The 16277-nt window shown below is 46.5% G+C and overlaps 6 protein-coding genes across 6 annotated transcripts; 4 read left to right on the top strand and 2 right to left on the bottom strand.

Annotated features, from left to right (window-relative positions):
- Positions 1 to 86: 86 nt before the first annotated feature.
- SAMD00019534_003290 (hypothetical protein) lies at positions 87 to 3078 on the top strand (the record flags this gene model as incomplete). Its single annotated transcript, XM_012903762.1, has 2 exons — positions 87 to 535; positions 594 to 3078. 2 exons carry the CDS (start codon positions 87 to 89, stop codon positions 3076 to 3078), a joined length of 2934 nt encoding a protein of 977 aa, XP_012759216.1.
- A 386-nt stretch (positions 3079 to 3464) lies between these two features.
- Positions 3465 to 6794, top strand: SAMD00019534_003280 (hypothetical protein; the record flags this gene model as incomplete). Its single annotated transcript, XM_012903761.1, has 2 exons — positions 3465 to 3617; positions 3693 to 6794. The coding sequence occupies 2 exons, from the start codon at positions 3465 to 3467 to the stop codon at positions 6792 to 6794; spliced, it is 3255 nt and encodes a 1084-aa protein (XP_012759215.1).
- A 1090-nt stretch (positions 6795 to 7884) lies between these two features.
- On the top strand, positions 7885 to 9060 carry SAMD00019534_003270 (hypothetical protein; the record flags this gene model as incomplete). Its single annotated transcript, XM_012903760.1, has 3 exons — positions 7885 to 8358; positions 8426 to 8931; positions 8997 to 9060. 3 exons carry the CDS (start codon positions 7885 to 7887, stop codon positions 9058 to 9060), a joined length of 1044 nt encoding a protein of 347 aa, XP_012759214.1.
- A 188-nt stretch (positions 9061 to 9248) lies between these two features.
- SAMD00019534_003260 (hypothetical protein) lies at positions 9249 to 11087 on the bottom strand (the record flags this gene model as incomplete). The annotated part of the gene is made up of 5 exons (XM_012903759.1): positions 9249 to 10034; positions 10114 to 10253; positions 10336 to 10577; positions 10671 to 10840; positions 10920 to 11087. The coding sequence occupies 5 exons, from the start codon at positions 11085 to 11087 to the stop codon at positions 9249 to 9251; spliced, it is 1506 nt and encodes a 501-aa protein (XP_012759213.1).
- A 547-nt stretch (positions 11088 to 11634) lies between these two features.
- SAMD00019534_003250 (hypothetical protein) lies at positions 11635 to 13204 on the bottom strand (the record flags this gene model as incomplete). Its single annotated transcript, XM_012903758.1, has 3 exons — positions 11635 to 11865; positions 11950 to 12573; positions 12683 to 13204. The coding sequence occupies 3 exons, from the start codon at positions 13202 to 13204 to the stop codon at positions 11635 to 11637; spliced, it is 1377 nt and encodes a 458-aa protein (XP_012759212.1).
- A 663-nt stretch (positions 13205 to 13867) lies between these two features.
- Positions 13868 to 16210, top strand: SAMD00019534_003240 (hypothetical protein; the record flags this gene model as incomplete). Its single annotated transcript, XM_012903757.1, has 3 exons — positions 13868 to 14170; positions 14253 to 14507; positions 14573 to 16210. The coding sequence occupies 3 exons, from the start codon at positions 13868 to 13870 to the stop codon at positions 16208 to 16210; spliced, it is 2196 nt and encodes a 731-aa protein (XP_012759211.1).
- Between the last annotated feature and the right edge of the window lie 67 nt (positions 16211 to 16277).

Here is a 16277-nt window from a genome sequence, read left to right as displayed (position 1 = left end):
ATAACTAAAGTCAATCAATCAACTCAATTATCAATCAATATTATTATCAGATCTCCGATCAAATATCTCAATAACAAAGAGAGAGAATGACTGGACATAATAATGATAATAGTATCACACCAATGTCTGTTGAAATAGACATGAAGCCATTGGGCGGTGGAGATGAGGGTGCCTCTGGAGAGCTCTCAATAAATTTACCATCATCCTCGTCGCCAGATGGTGGAAATGACAATAATAATAATGGAAGACCACTGTCAAGTAGTTTGGAGTTGCCACGCGAAACCACTGAGGTCAACATCAGATCAGTGACAACCACCACCAACTCGAATGACTATCGCAAGTCATTCAGAACGCCACTGCGTCGCCAACTCTTTGACGCACCCACAGGAGAGGAAATTGACAAGGCTCGCGCCAAGGAAGAGAACTACAGGAAGACCCTCGAGCGCAAGAAAGAGGGACAGAAGCCCATCCAAGCCATCCTCGAGGAGCTCAAGGCCAACTCCAATGGTCTGACCAATGCCGAAGTTGCAGAGAGGTATGTATTTTGCTCCCTTTGAGTGATCATTCATAACTAACTCAATCAATCGTTCCAGGACCGCACAATATGGACCAAACCAGATTCCAGATGTCAAGAGATACCCTATTCTAGAGTTCTTGTCATTCATGTGGAATCCATTGTCATGGACAATGGAGATTGCCGCTATTGTATCGATTATCTTGTTGGACTATGCCGACTTTGCCCTGATCTGTGGTCTGTTGTTGATGAACGCCACAATTGGTTACTTTGAGGAGCATACTGCCGGTAACGCCGTCGAGGCATTGAAGAACTCACTGGTGTCCAGCTCAAGAGTACTGCGAGAGGGCAAATGGGAAGCGGTACCGAGCACGACGCTGGTACCTGGCGATGTGATCATGCTCAAGATAGGTGCTGTCATCCCTGCCGACTGTCGTGTGATGCAGTGCGAGGCCGTCAAGGTCGACCAGTCATCACTGACAGGCGAGTCCCTACCCGTCAACAAGAACGTCGGCGATGAGGTCTACTCCGGCTCATCAATGAAGCAAGGTGAAGCCACCTGTGTTGTCACCTCCACTGGAGTCAACACCTTCTTTGGTCGTGCTGCCAACCTCGTCCAGGAGACCGAGAGCCACGGACATCTCCAGATCGTCCTGCGAAACATTGGTGTGTTCTGTATCACCTTCATCGTCGTTTGGGTCATCATCGAGCTGGTCGTCCAGTTTGTCGCACGCAAGGCACCCTGCAGCGGCATCCGTGACTGTGAGACCATCAGCAATGCCCTGGTCCTGTTGGTGGGTGGCATTCCAATTGCCATGCCTACTGTGCTCTCTGTGACAATGGCCATTGGTGCCACTCAGCTGTCCAAGAAACAGGCCATCGTCTCTAGACTGACTGCCATCGAGGAGTTGGCCGGCATGGACATCCTGTGCTCCGACAAGACCGGCACACTCACCCTCAACGTGCTCACAGTTGACACTCCAATCTGCTTTGGCGGTGCCACAGTTGAGGAAGCAGTGTTTGCGGCCTACCTGGCGTGCTCTGAAGGAGATGACCGCGACGCCATCGATGTGGCCACCACCAACTATGCCCACGAGAACTTCCAATCACTCAACTACGCCGAGCACAAGATCATCAAGCATTACCCATTCAACCCAGTCGACAAGAAGGCCATGGGACTGGTCGAGGGTCCAGAGGGCAAGCAATACAAGACGGCCAAGGGTGCCCCACAGATCATCCTGGACCAATCATACAACAAGGGCGAGCTGGGCGACGACATTAACAAGGCCATCGACGACTTGGCCGAGCGTGGATACAGATCACTGGGTGTGTCGCGTGCAGATGATGCGCCAGAGTTCAAGAACTGGAGATTCATTGCGTTAATTCCCTTGTTTGATCCACCCCGCCACGACACTGAGGACACCATCAAGCGTGCCCTTGAGATGGGTGTGCGTGTCAAGATGATCACTGGTGATCAGTTGGCCATCGCCAAGGAGACCGCACGTCGTCTAGGAATGGGTGGCAACCTGTTCACCGTGCCATCACTCAAGAACAATGACCTGGGCATGAAGGGATCCGACCTGATCGAGATGGCCGATGGTTTCGCCGAGATGTGGCCAGAGCACAAGTACAAGGTCGTTCACTCGTTGCAGAAGCGCAAGCACGTCGTTGGTATGACTGGCGATGGTGTGAACGACGCACCCGCACTCAAGAAGGCCGACATTGGTATCGCTGTCGCTGGCGCCACCGATGCTGCCCGCTCCGTATCCGACATTGTCCTGACCTCTGCCGGTCTGAGTGTGATCATTGACGCCATCATCTCATCGCGTAAGATCTTCCAGCGTATGAGGAACTACGTCATCTACTCTGTGTCGGCCACCGTGAGAATCTGTCTGACCTTTGGCATCCTTACCATTGGCTGGGGCTTCCTCTTCCCCACGCTGGCAACTGTCATCATCGCCATCTTAAACGACGGTACCATGCTCACGATCGCCAAGGATCGTGTGAGACCCAGGAACACACCCGATCGCTGGGACCTCAAGGAGATCTTCATCATGGCGCTGTCCTACGGCGTGTACCTGATGGTGTCCTCGATCGTCTTCTTTGCCATTCTCAACAACTCGACCTGGTTCCAAGACCACTTTGGCCTCGTCAAGCTCACTGCCGACGAGCTGCGTGGCATCATGTACCTGCAAGTGTCCATCAGTGGTCTGGCGACGATCTTTGTGTCGCGTTCACAGGGCTTCTGCTACTTTGAGCGTCCAGGCGCACTCATGTCCATCGCCTTTGTGCTGAGCCAGGTCGTGGCCACATTCATTGGCGTGTACGGCTTCAATGGCTATCCACACAATGGCCAGACCGACTTTAGAGGCTGTGGCTGGGGCTATGCACTTGCCACATGGATCTGGTGCATCATCTGGTTCATCCCAATGGACTTTATCAAGCTGGCCATCACCAGAATACTTCGTGGTGATGTCAAATTCCACAACAAGGCCTACCATCGCAACCTCGGAGGATTCTTCAGGAAGGGCAAGAAACCAGTTGGTTCAGCCAATCAGCTCTAAAGATCATGCACATGCATTGTCCACAAAAGGAAAGAAATGTATTAATTAAAGTTATATTATAACAACACCATCATTGTTATAATCTACAAATATTATTGTTGACTTAATTCAGTCAATGTGTCGTCCGATGATCAACTTTTGGTCCATCAGTTTTTGAATCAAAATCAAAAAATATCCCATTTTTTGGAGTTTCTTCTTTTTCCTTTGAATCCTCATGAAAGAGGAGATGTTGCTGACCACCTTGCACTCAACTAATAAGTCTGGTCAAAGTCATACTCTCATTCATTCATTTGTATTTGTATAACATAACTTTATATATATCTCTTTTTATTATATATATATATATAACTTGTTCTGATATAGTCTATCAAACAAACTAATTTAATATGTTTGAGAGAACTTTAGCAGACCTCGTTAGAGGCATTCGTAATCACAAGAAGAATGAGGAGAAGTTCATCAGCACCTGCATTCAAGAGATCAAACAAGAGTTGAGAGGTGATATGACCAAGAAGACATTGGCCGTCCAGAAGTTGACCTATGTATGATTCATTCAATCATTCATTCAATCAATCATTCAATCAATCATATAACTAACAAACAACAAACATATATAGCTTTCAATGTTAGGATATGATATTGGATGGGCATCATTCAATGTTGTCGAGGTGATGAGCAGCATTAAGTTCTCATCAAAGAGAATTGGTTATTTGGCAGCATCACAGTCATTCAATGAAGGTACTGAGGTCATTACATTGGCCACCAACCAGATTAGGAAGGACTTCTTGTCACAGAACCAATACGAGGCATACCTCGCATTGAACTGTCTGTCAAACATCTGTACACCAGACCTCGCACGTGACTTGGCCAACGATCTCGTCACACTCATGTCCACCCAAAAGACACACATCCTCAAGCGCTCCATCACCGTCATGTACAAGGTGTTCCTGCGCTACCCCGAGTCACTAAGACCAGCATTCCCCAAGCTCAAGGAGAAGCTCGAGGACCCAGAGCCATCAGTTGTATCCTGTGCAGTGAACGTGATATGCGAGCTCGCAAGGAAGAACCCAAAGAACTACCTTACCCTCGCACCAGTACTCTTCAAGATATTGACAAACAGCACGACCAACTATTGGATGTTCATCAAGATTGTCAAGTTGTTCGCCGCGTTGATCCCACTCGAGCCTAGACTCGCCAAGAAGTTGGTCGACCCACTGACCAACATCATCAACACCTCGTCGTCCATGTCTCTCCTTTTCGAGTGCATCCAGACCTCGATCACTGGCATCAGCGACAACATCCCCCTGATGAAGCTCTGTATCTCCAAGCTCAGAACGTTGATTGAGCACCACGACCCCAACCTCAAGTACCTGGGTCTGCTCGCTCTGAACAACATCATGAAGATCCATCCCAAGGCCGTGTCGGAGCACCGCGAGCTCGTGCTCAACTGTCTCGACGACGAGGATATGTCGATCCGTGTTCGTGCACTCGACCTGCTCTCAGGAATGGTCAACAAGAAGAACATCCACGAGATTGTCATCAAGCTGCTCAACCACATCGAGACGTCCGAGGGCACATACAAGGACAAGATCGTCGAGAAGGTCATCGAGCTCTGCTCGCTCGGCACCTACCAGTACATCACCGACTTTGAGTGGTACATCAACGTGCTCTGCAAGTTGTCCGAGATCACCGAGACCCTGCACGGCAAGCTGATCGCCTCGCAGATCCTCGACGTGGTGATCCGTGTCAAGGTGGTGCGTGCCTACGCCGCCAAGGCCATGATCAACCTGCTCAAGAACCCCAAGCTGATGGCCAATCCCAAGGAGGACGGCATCTGTGAGGTGTTGTACGCCGCCGCCTGGATCGTTGGAGAGTTTGCCAACTACGTCAACGAGCCACTGGCCTCACTCGAGGCCTTCTTGCAGCCCCGTGTCTCTGTCTTGCCCGCCCACATCCAGAGCGTGTACATGCAGAACACTCTCAAGATCTTTGCCCACGCTATCGCTTCGGCCAGCAGCGAGGACGTTGCTGTCGACTTCTCCGAGCAGACCACCACCTTTGAGGTCGAGCCAATCTCCCAAGAGACCGTGGATCAGTGCGTCAACGTGCTGCAGACCAGACTGCCCCTGTTCACCCAGAGCATCCACATCGACGTTCAGGAGCGCGCTTGTCTTGTCAATGAGATCTTGAAGTTCTACCTCACCACCAAGGACCAAGGCACCAACATTGCCAGCGAGCTCGTCTCTTTGTTCACCGAGGCACTCAACCCAGTGGCACCAAAGGCTCAGCGCAAGGTACCAGTACCCGAGGGACTGGACCTGGACGCTTGGATCAACGATCCCAAGCTGCAAGAGATGGAGGAGAGCGACGAGTCAGACAGCGAGATCTTTGGCAAGTACGCCGACTCGGACGATGAGACCGCCTCCAACAAGTCATTCAACAAGGACGACTTGGAGAAGCAGAAAGAGGAGAGACTCAAGAGACAGGCAAACAACCCATACATGCTTGGCAACCGCGGTTCAGCCAAGTCATCGCCTCACATGGACCCAGATGAGCCCACTCACATTCCAGTGGCCAAGCTCCCAGAGAACTTGGGACCAGTCATTGTTGGAGGACGTCTTGACTCGCTCGAGAAGAAGAAGACCTCAAGGAAGAAGCAGCAGGTGTTCAACATTGACACCACCACCGAGATGCCTGAGGGCGCCAAGGATTCGGACAGCGAGGAGGATCGTCGCCAGAAGGCCAAGACCGATGCACTGAGTGCCATCAGCTTGGATGAACCATTGAGCGCCAGCGACGTGCTACCCGTCAACCGTCATCGCACCGATATCATCAGAGACCGTGAGCGCGAGAGAGAGGCCGCCGATAGAGCCAAGAAGCAGGCCAGCAGACAGGCACCAAACTACACTGAGCTCACATCACCAGAGGTGAAGGGTCCACGTGGAGCCGATGGAAAGAGAACAAAGAAGGGTGCCAAGGGTGCTGCCGCTGGCGAGCAAAAACCAGCTGCACCAGCTGCCCCCGCCAAGAAGCCATTGACCTTTGTACCAGTTGCCAACCTCTCAGAGAACGAGTTCTTCACCATCACCAACGACTTGCGCGCTGGTGACAACCCACAACAACTCAAACTTACACTCAAGCTGCTGAACAAGAGCGACGAAGACATGTCCGATGTGAAGCTGGTCGTCACACCAACCGAGGGAGTGACCGTCAACAACACAGAGAACGATGTTGGTGTGCTCGAGGCTGGATCCTCGACCGTCGTCAACCTTGTGCTCACCGTTTCCAACATCATCAATGCCGGCCTCCACAACGTGGCCTTTACACTCACCGCCACCCCATCATCCTCGCCCGACGTCAGCGTCACATTCGAAGTGTCCACTCCCATCCAGCTGTTCATCGTCGGCGTCAAGCTGTCCAAGGACAAGTTTGCCGAGATACTCCAGAAAGAGTCTGCCCAGCTGTTCCCCAGCTCGGTCAAGGTTCCAGGCGTCGCACTCCAGGTTTGCATCGATCGTCTGCACGAGCGCATGCAGTTCGAGGTGGTGCAGATGCATGCCTCTGGATCCACCGTGTCGTTCTATGCCAAGACGACAGCGTCACAGCACATTGCCATGTTGGTCAAAGAGAGAGATGGCGTGGCCTGTTTCGATGTCAAGTCCTCTGACGCACAGCTGTCTGGACTCGTGACCAAAGAGATCAAGGCTCTCTTTGCCTAAAACAAGCGATTGTAAGATGATACCGTTCATGACTGACACAAGTTGTAGTAGTTGTAGTAGCAGCATGCACTGGTAGTAGTAACCATCTATCCCCTTTGCATTGGACTTTGCCAACACCATCATCACACATCCCTCCGTCCACACACACACACACCGTGTCGTTCTTCCTTATCCATCAAAAAACATGGACCAACACAACAACAATAAAGTTCAAAACAAACTCCTCGACCCAATCCCTTGAAAAAAGACCATAAAAAGGAATAAGTTTGATTTAGAACGGTGGTGTGTGGGGGGAGTGCTCCCCTCATTGAGCACACACAATACACACAGACACATTCACCTTATCCTCAAAAGGGGTAGTTGGTTGTGTACATATATGTACATAAACATTCATCTCTTCTCTCTCTCTTTCTCTCTCTATCGCAATAAATAGATAATTGAAAAACATACACACATACAAGTAGTAGGGGTGTTTGTAGTTAATTCCAAACAGCACACACTCAACAGAGATTAATTATTTGATGTAGGTTGTTGGACTGAATAATACCCCTCTCACTCAGTCACCGAGCGAACAATCAATCAATCAATCTATACCAAGGTGATCACTTGTCATCATCATCATCAACATCAACATCATCATCACAATCAACAATATCATACCCACACACATCGGGTGTAAACAAACCAACAAACAAACAATAATTATACAACTACTACGACCCTAATTAATCAATGCAAGAACAAGATGAATAATGATGTACTCACACACACTTCACTTTACAATCAATACCCTGGATGGCCTGGTATATCGTTGATTGACCAATCTCATCATTTAGATTCTTCTTTCCAAAGACATACACTCAGATAGAGATAAGAAAAGAAAAGAGTGTATTTATTATTTATATAAATACTATGTACAGAGTCTAAATCACAAGACGACAAAATAACAAAGATAAATAGACAACACTCCATCCTCACCTTGGGTCAGCAGCAGCATCAGCGACATCCAGCAACCAGCATAATACATACCACCCACACACACAAGGACAGGAGTAAATAGATGTCCCAAGAAGACAACTGGAAAATGAAAATGACAACTGGATCTAATCAACAAGCGACAGAGAAGGCGAATAGTACAACAGGGGGAGGCGACGGTGAACATCACCACAATGGAGATAATATAATTAGAAAGAGGAGAGGCGCCATCAGTAGTGAGCCACTCGGCGACAAACCCGTTGGAACCATCACAAACGTGCCAAAGTCGGGTGAGACACAGCAGCGTTTGCAACAGGCGCTGCAAAAGAACATCCTATTCAATCATCTGGAGGAGGAGGAACGCAACTCTGTGTTTGCCGCAATGTTTGAGGTCAACTATAAGGCTGGCGATGTAATCATACGTCAGGGCGACAAGGGTGACAACTTCTACGTCGTGGACATTGGCCAATGCGACATCTATGTGAACCAACAGAATCAACCACCACTCCACGTAATGGATGTTTACGAAGGCGGTAGCTTTGGTGAGCTGGCTTTGATCTATGGTAGTCCAAGAGCTGCAACAGTAATTGTAAGTTATGTTGTTGTAGGCCCTGCCCCTGACCCTCTCACTAACTCAACAACTACAACTACATTAGGCAAGAACAGATTGTAGACTTTGGGCCATTGATAGGATATCCTATAGAACAATCTTGATGGACACTACAATGAGAAAGAGAAGACTGTATGAGGAGTTCTTGGAGCATGTGTCAATATTGAAACATCTGGAGAAGTATGAACGTGTTAGTTTGGCCGATGCACTGGAGCCCTGTACATTCCAGAGTGGCGAGATCATTGTACGGGAGGGCGACTCGGGCGACAAGTTCTACATCATTGTCGAGGGCGAGGTCAAGGTGACCAAGAAGAAGGGAGATGTCGAGGAAGAGGTCTCAAGACGATTGCACAGTGGCGACTACTTTGGAGAGATTGCCCTTTTACTGGATCGTCCGCGTGCGGCCACCGTCACGTCGGTCGGTGTCACCAAGTGTGTCGAGATGGATAGACAACGATTTAACCGGCTGCTTGGACCATGTGAGGATATATTACGAAGGAACATGGAGATGTACAATCAATTTATGACTTCCAAGGCCAATGATATCCATTAGTATCTATGGTACCTTATGTCAACTCCAACAACAACAACATCAACAACAACATCATCATCACAAGTCCAACCAGCCAAACAACAACAACAACAAGTAGTCAACCTCTATTGGTCAACGTTAAGTCTTGACAACCTAGCAAATGCTAATAGGGATACTTCAAATGAACTAAATGTAAACCATTCCTCTCATTCAACTTGGGTCTTGCTGCTTGATGTTACTTATAACATGTCCATCCGGATGTGGACATTTAATGGAGGATGCAATGCGTATATAATATAGATTGATTAGTCGATACCTTGCAGGCCTTGGGGAGGTCCTAGAACCTTTGGTTCTGGGAGTACTTCATCAGTTGACTCTTGAAGTCGTCGACTGGCGTGGGCTGGAGTATGCGGCTGGTGGGTGAGGTTGATGGCGATGTGGACAATGGCGTCAGGTTGGGCGACTCGGGCGATGTGCTGCTCTTCTTGCGGTTGATCGATATCGAGAATCGTCTCGACTTCTTGCGCTCGTGCGACGACGTTGACGATGTTGAAGAGACAGAGCCAATCACTGGTTGTGGTGGTTGTTGTTGTTGTTGTTGTTGATTGCTAAGCAGCAATGACTGTGGTGGCGATGATGATCTTGATGTTGACGAGGACAGTGGCGAAGGTACACTGTTCCTGCTCTCCTCTGTATCCTTGACACGATCGATTAGCTTATTCTTTTTGAATCTATCCATCTCTACACCACCACCTCCGCCAGCATTGTTGTTGTTGTTGTTGTTATCATTCTGTTGTTGTTGCTGCGATTGAAGTATCTTCTGCTTCAGTGCCTGCTTCTGCTGTGTTGTAATATGTGATTTAGGTGAAGCTGCGTCCTGATACTTCAGGTCGGCACCACCAGGCGATGCTCCTGAGGATGATGTATGTACAGAGGAGATGATGTCCTTCTCGTCGATATGCTCATAGTTCAATCTATAGTTCTTGATCGTCGAGAATCCTTGGAAGGAAACTGTGAAGCCAATAGAGTCCAACACTGGGAACAATGCAAACTCGGTGATGGCAACGAATATCACTATAATATCCACTAAGAAGAATGCATGGAATAGTGCCTGTGTCTTATCCTACATGTCCAGATGTGTCGTGTCAGTCTCTCAATCCTACCTATTTTGCTATCAATCAATCATTCTTGAAATGACTTACCTGGATCTTGAGGACAAAGACAAGTATACGTATGACTATCTCCAGAGGTGGAAGTACTACAAAGCATGCAGAGGAAAGTCTAACTCTGCTGATGAGGTTCTTGTTCATCAGTGATCGCGTGAACCTGCTTGATATTAATACTTTGATTGATTGATTGATTGATCGATGGAGAGTTAGTGAATGAGCGAATGAATGAATGATGATAGTAAGTTAACGACCTACAGAAGAAGAATAGAAAGATGGCATAGAATATGGCAAAGACTGCAGTTGATATGATTGGAACGACGCACTTTGATTCGCTGTCGCTGTACGAGTTCCAAAACTCGGACGATGGCGATGTGACGCCAGCAGATGCAATGATCAGAATGGCAATGTGCGCCACAGTCACTGGAATCGTAGCCAATATCGACCTCTTCATAACATAATAGTTTGGATCGTCAATATACAATGAACTCCTTTTGTAGCTATTGGATTGGCTGGATCAGATCAGTATAAATATTTTGGGGTCAGATCATATGATTGGTTGATTAGATTGATTGATTGAATGTTACACATACCTCGTCTTTGACATAAACATGAATAGGAATACAACAAAGAACAGTGGCTCAAAGCTGCCAACTGTAAAGAATAGGTGTAGACTACACAGGTACTTGTACTTGTCTGTGCTGGATCCAAATAGACCTCCATCCGGAAGCCAAAGGAATTGATTACCTAGAAGCAATGCAAGCTATAATGTCCAGACAATGTATGAGTGAGTGATGGAAGATGGAAGGAATGAGACGAGATGATGAGACGAGATGACATACCACCCAGATGAAACCAGCTCCACTGACCAATGTCCTAGACCTCCAGTACTTGTTGAACTCTAGATGTCTATACTTGGCTATAACATAGATGACAAAGCCTATGAAGATGAGCACCAGCAGTGCCAAGATGAATTCAATCCATCCTAGTATGCGTAGCCATGACTCCATAACTGTCGGGTGTATATGTGTATATGTATATGTGTGTTCCTACTCCCTGTTTCTACTCTTTCTCGTTTGAATATTCGTCGTTGTTGTCAATTATTGCAACACTTTATCATATATCTCGATCGATTGATCAGTCTGATTGATTGATTAATTGAGGTGAGTGAGTGAGTGAGTGAGTGAAGATGAGGTAGTGGCAATAGAGTAGTAGTAATAGTAATGATAGTAATGGTAAATAATTGTAGTAATAGTAGAAGGGATGAATGTGGAACAGAGTGGGCAGGCATCAAAAGTTGCCTCGTGATGGAGGTGGGTCCTGTAAACAATCAAATTCAAACAAATACTCAGTGCAAAAATCATTAAAAATGTGTGTGTTTGGGTAACTTCCCCAACGGAAACAAGTCTTCCCCCACCATCAAACACAACACAAAACACACATTATCGCTTTCAAGGCCCCGATCGATGTTACCCCCCCAACACACTGTATAAATGTCGGTCCATTAAGGACATTGTTTGATGTTAATGTTATTAATATATATATGATATGATACGATTACTTCTTGACAATCTCACCAATACTCTCTCCAAGTATAACAGTTTGACCTGGAGTTAGATTGAATTCAAACTTTTGGTTCTTTGGCACTTCGAATATCATCACCACTGTCGAACCCATCTTGAAGAATGCCAACTCCTCTCCCTTCTTCTGTTGAATAGGTCTGCTGAATGATCTATGATAATAATAAGTTCCAGTTGCCTTGTCCTTTTGATCATTCGTCATCAACTCCTAAAATATACATGTGATTGTGTCAGTGAGTGAGCACTCAATCAATCAAATCCAATCAATCAAATCAATTCAATCAATAATTACCTTATCAAAGTCCATTACAATGGTACCAACATTGGATGCACCAACTGGAGTGAGCGAGAAGTATCCATGCTTCCAACGACCTCCGAGGACGACACGCTCATTGAGTGCAAAGAGTCCTTTGATGTTGTCAACGGCGAATTTGGCAACGGGGAAGAGGTAGCCTGGATAGTGGTATCTGTTGTCTATGGTCCACTCGCATGGACTGTGGATGCCGTGGTAGTCGCCAGGCGACAGGTAGATGCCGACGTGATACAGGTTCTTGTCCTTGAGTGTCTTCATCTCGTCATCGCCCAGGAATTGGCGCAGCGAGTATGAGATGCCCTTGACCTGCTCCAGCGTGTCGTCGTTGACCTCGCCATAATAGATGACCTTGCCGTCGACTGGACTGGTCAGTGGTGCCTTGTAGTCAATGTGTCTTGCGCCTGGCTTTAGTCGTCGGCAAAAGAACTCTGCCAGACATGGATACTCCTTCATTGGCTTCTCAGCCTCATCGATCTTGACTCCAAACAACCTTGAATAAGTTCCATAAATTGGTTCTCTCAATGACATTGGCAAGTGAATATTAGCAATCTTGCCCCAGATATGTGATGTGAATCTGAATGGAATACGTTTCAAATATTCAAACTAATTGATTGATTGATTGTTTGGAATAGTTCCAGTGTGTGTGGAGGAAGTGGGAGTCCATGTTAGCGCCACTTACTCGTTCAATCAATCAATAAATCATACTACGCACCTTGATGTCGCGACCATTGTATGAGAGGTAGGCGAATGAAGAGATGAAGGCAGCACCAGAGAGCATGAGGATGGTCCTTGTGAATGAGAATGGCTTCTTGACTGTCTCAGTCTGTCCTTCTTGATCCTGTTGTTGCTGTTGCTCCTGTTTCTGATCCTTCTGCTCCTCCTTCTGTTGCTGCTGTTGCTTTGGAGGCTGCTGTTGCTCCACACCAGTGGAATAGAATCTTGCATTTGAATCGCGACTGCTGAAACTGTAGAGTTGATAGTCCTTTAGATAGTTGGCCTGAGTGAGTGAGAATGGCAAAGTGGATGTGATCATCGGTGATTGTGATGATCTCATTGACTCGGCTGTCACATTTCCAATAATATTTGATATATTGCTGTTGCTGCTGCTGTTGCTGCTGCCAACATTGTTGTTGTTATTCAATCTCAATGCAGAGATTGCAAAGCGTCCAACAGAGTTTGAAGCAACAACAGTTGGCTTCAACGTTGGTGATAGTCTCAGCAATGGTGACAACATAGTTTTATATCTATGAACCAATGATTGAATGTATGAATGAATGAACTAATGATGAATGTTTGAATGAATGATGATTGAATGAAACACTCGCACACAACTCAACGCAACCCCTCCAACACACACTTTACGCGTGTTCACCATTACACACTGACGAATGTGTGTGAGTGTGTGTAGATATTTGATTGATCACAACGAAGAATAAATGAAACATTATTTCAGGGTTGTACTATTCTTATTATATATGTCTATCCTATGATAATAATAAATAATATCTGGGTATAAAAATTTATATTACCTGGGTAAGGTAATAATTTATATTATCTGGGTAAGGTAATATAAATTTTTATTATTGTGTTTGACTTTGTCTGACTTTCCAAATGATCTCACTAATCGATTGAACGTCTCTGATGTCAGTTGGCTGAATCATAACTTTGCAACATTCTTTTTTATCATTTTGCTTCAATGATCTCAGATTGGGACCACCTCACACATCCAACCAGGTGGCAACTGAAACAGAAACAGAAGTGTCCAACTCTCAAACAGAGTGTGATACCGACGGACTCCGTCCAAACAACAACAACCATTACATTATTTTCAACTATTATTAATTATATATATATATATTGTATTATTAGTTGTCATCTATATTATTAAATAACAACAATGGACAAGATATTCGAGATTGGCAATAGCATGTTCGAGGCAGCGTCGGAGAAGATCAACACATTGAATCTGGCAGAGAAGAAGAGATACTTGTCAGAGCGTGCCGGTAATATGTTGGGTGTCTCTGGAAATGTCTACGAGATCAATGGTCGAAGATATACTGAGCGTACAAAGATTGCTGAAGGTGGCTTTGGTCTAGTCTATCTAGTCCGTGATGACTACAACAAAGAGTACGCACTAAAGAGAATGTTTGTACACGAGAAAGAGCGTCTACATTGTATTCAAAATGAGATCAATGTAATGGTATGTATCGATATTGATTGATTGATTGAATTGAATGATGATGAGACATGCTAACAACATCCATCATCAACGTTGGCAACAGAGATCATTGAAACATAATAGGAACATTGTACGATTGGAAGAACATAAGATTAGTGAGAATAGAGAGAAGAGAGAGACAGAGGTGTTGATGCTGCTGGAGTTCTGCTCAGGTGGTAGTGTATTGGATATAATGAACAATAGAGGTGAACGTAATGGTCTGTCCGAGCGTGAGATCCTCGCCATCTTTGCCGACACAGTCTGCGCCGTAATGGAGCTGCACAATCAGAATCCTCCAATCGCTCACAGAGATCTCAAGGTAACATCCATCACCTCATTGATTGAATGAATGAATGACTAACGAGCAATCAAACGACCAAATAGATTGAGAACATATTGTATTGCGAGAACTCTGGATGCTATAAGTTGTGTGACTTTGGTTCAGCGACTACAAAGGTGTTTGATTGCTCGGTGGACACGGAGAGAGTTAGGGCCGAGGACGATATCAACACATTCACAACACTGTTCTATAGAGCGCCAGAGATGGTCGACCTGTACCAGAGACAGTTGATCAATGAGAAGGTGGACATCTGGGCTTTGGGCTGTCTGTTGTTCAAGATGGCCTTCTTTGTCGATCCGTTCGAGAGCTCGTTGGCCATCATGAACATCAGATATCAGATCCCAAACAACTCGAGATTCTCACCTGCCTTCCACAGTCTAATCGAGTACCTGTTGACACCGGACCCCACTCAACGTCCATCCATCCATGATGTCATGGGCAGAGTCGAGGAAATGAGAGGAGGTGGAAGTGGCGGTGCCAGACGCAAGGGATTGCAAACATTCTCCAATGCTCCAAGGAGTGGCGGCAACAATCCACAGCGACCACTTTCACAATCAGACCCATCAACTCGTCCAATGTCCAACAACTCCACTCCATCGTATCAATCACCTTCCACTTCAAACACCTCTTCACCTGCCTCCACACCAACACCATCGCGCAAGCAGAACCTCTTTGATATGGTCGAGTGGAATGACAATGGTTCATCATCATCTGGACAGTCGACATCATCTCAATCATCATCAAGACAGCAACAGTCTCAGCAGCAGCCCCAGCAACAGCAACAACAACCAAAACAGAGTCTCATTGATGACTTTGATTGGACACCAAAGGGTGCTGTCTCATCACCACCAGCCACTCAGCAACAGAGAGGCCTGGGTGGCAGTGCGCCACAGGCAACATCCAACAACAACACATCATCATTCAAAGATGAGTTTGATGACTTTATATCAGCGCCTTCAACGGCCAACCAACAGAAGAAGGCAGCAAACATTGACGAGATATCATTTGATAAGATTGACCTCTTCACTGCTACACCATCCACAACTCAAGGAAGGACTCAACAGCAACAACAACAACCATTCCAACAACAAGCATCTCCAATGCAACAGCAAACATTCCAGCAGCAGCCAATGCAGCAGCAGCCATTCCAAAGACCCCAGCAGCCAATGCAACAGCCAATGCAGCAGCAACCATTCCAACCAATGTTCCAGCAGCCACAGCAGCAAAAGCAGTTCCAACAGCAACAGCCACAGTTCCAGCAACAGCAACCAATGCAACAACAACAACAACAGAAGCAGCAGCCACAGCAGCAACAGAAAGGCAATGATTTCGACTTTACATGGTCTTCAGTGCCAGCAGCTTCAACAACAACAGCTACTCGTCCAATGAATAGTGGCGTAAACAACACACAGCAACCTCAACCTCAGCCTCCAAAGGATTACTTTGATCAGCTCCTGAAGCCAACCACCTCCAATACTGGTGGTCCACAGACACCATCGAACAAGAGCACTGGCGCTGCTGGCCAGCAGTCGACTACATCACCATCGGCAGTCTACTCCAAACCAAACTACAACATCGACCTGAACTCCTATTCCCAAACGAATGGCAATGGTACCAACCAACCCAATGCCGCGAACAGCAAGACCAACAAGAACCCTGCATTCAACTTCAATGGCTATTAAACCTATTCGATATCAAACAATTAATCAATATAGTGAATGTCATCGCTGTCATTGTTGTCGTCTTTGT

Source organism: Acytostelium subglobosum, assembly GCF_000787575.1.
Source record: "Acytostelium subglobosum LB1 DNA, scaffold: scaffold1, whole genome shotgun sequence".
NCBI lineage: Eukaryota > Evosea > Eumycetozoa > Acytosteliales > Acytosteliaceae > Acytostelium > Acytostelium subglobosum.
The sequence above is the reverse complement of the archived record's forward strand: the minus strand, read 5'-3'. Positions and strand labels throughout refer to the sequence as shown.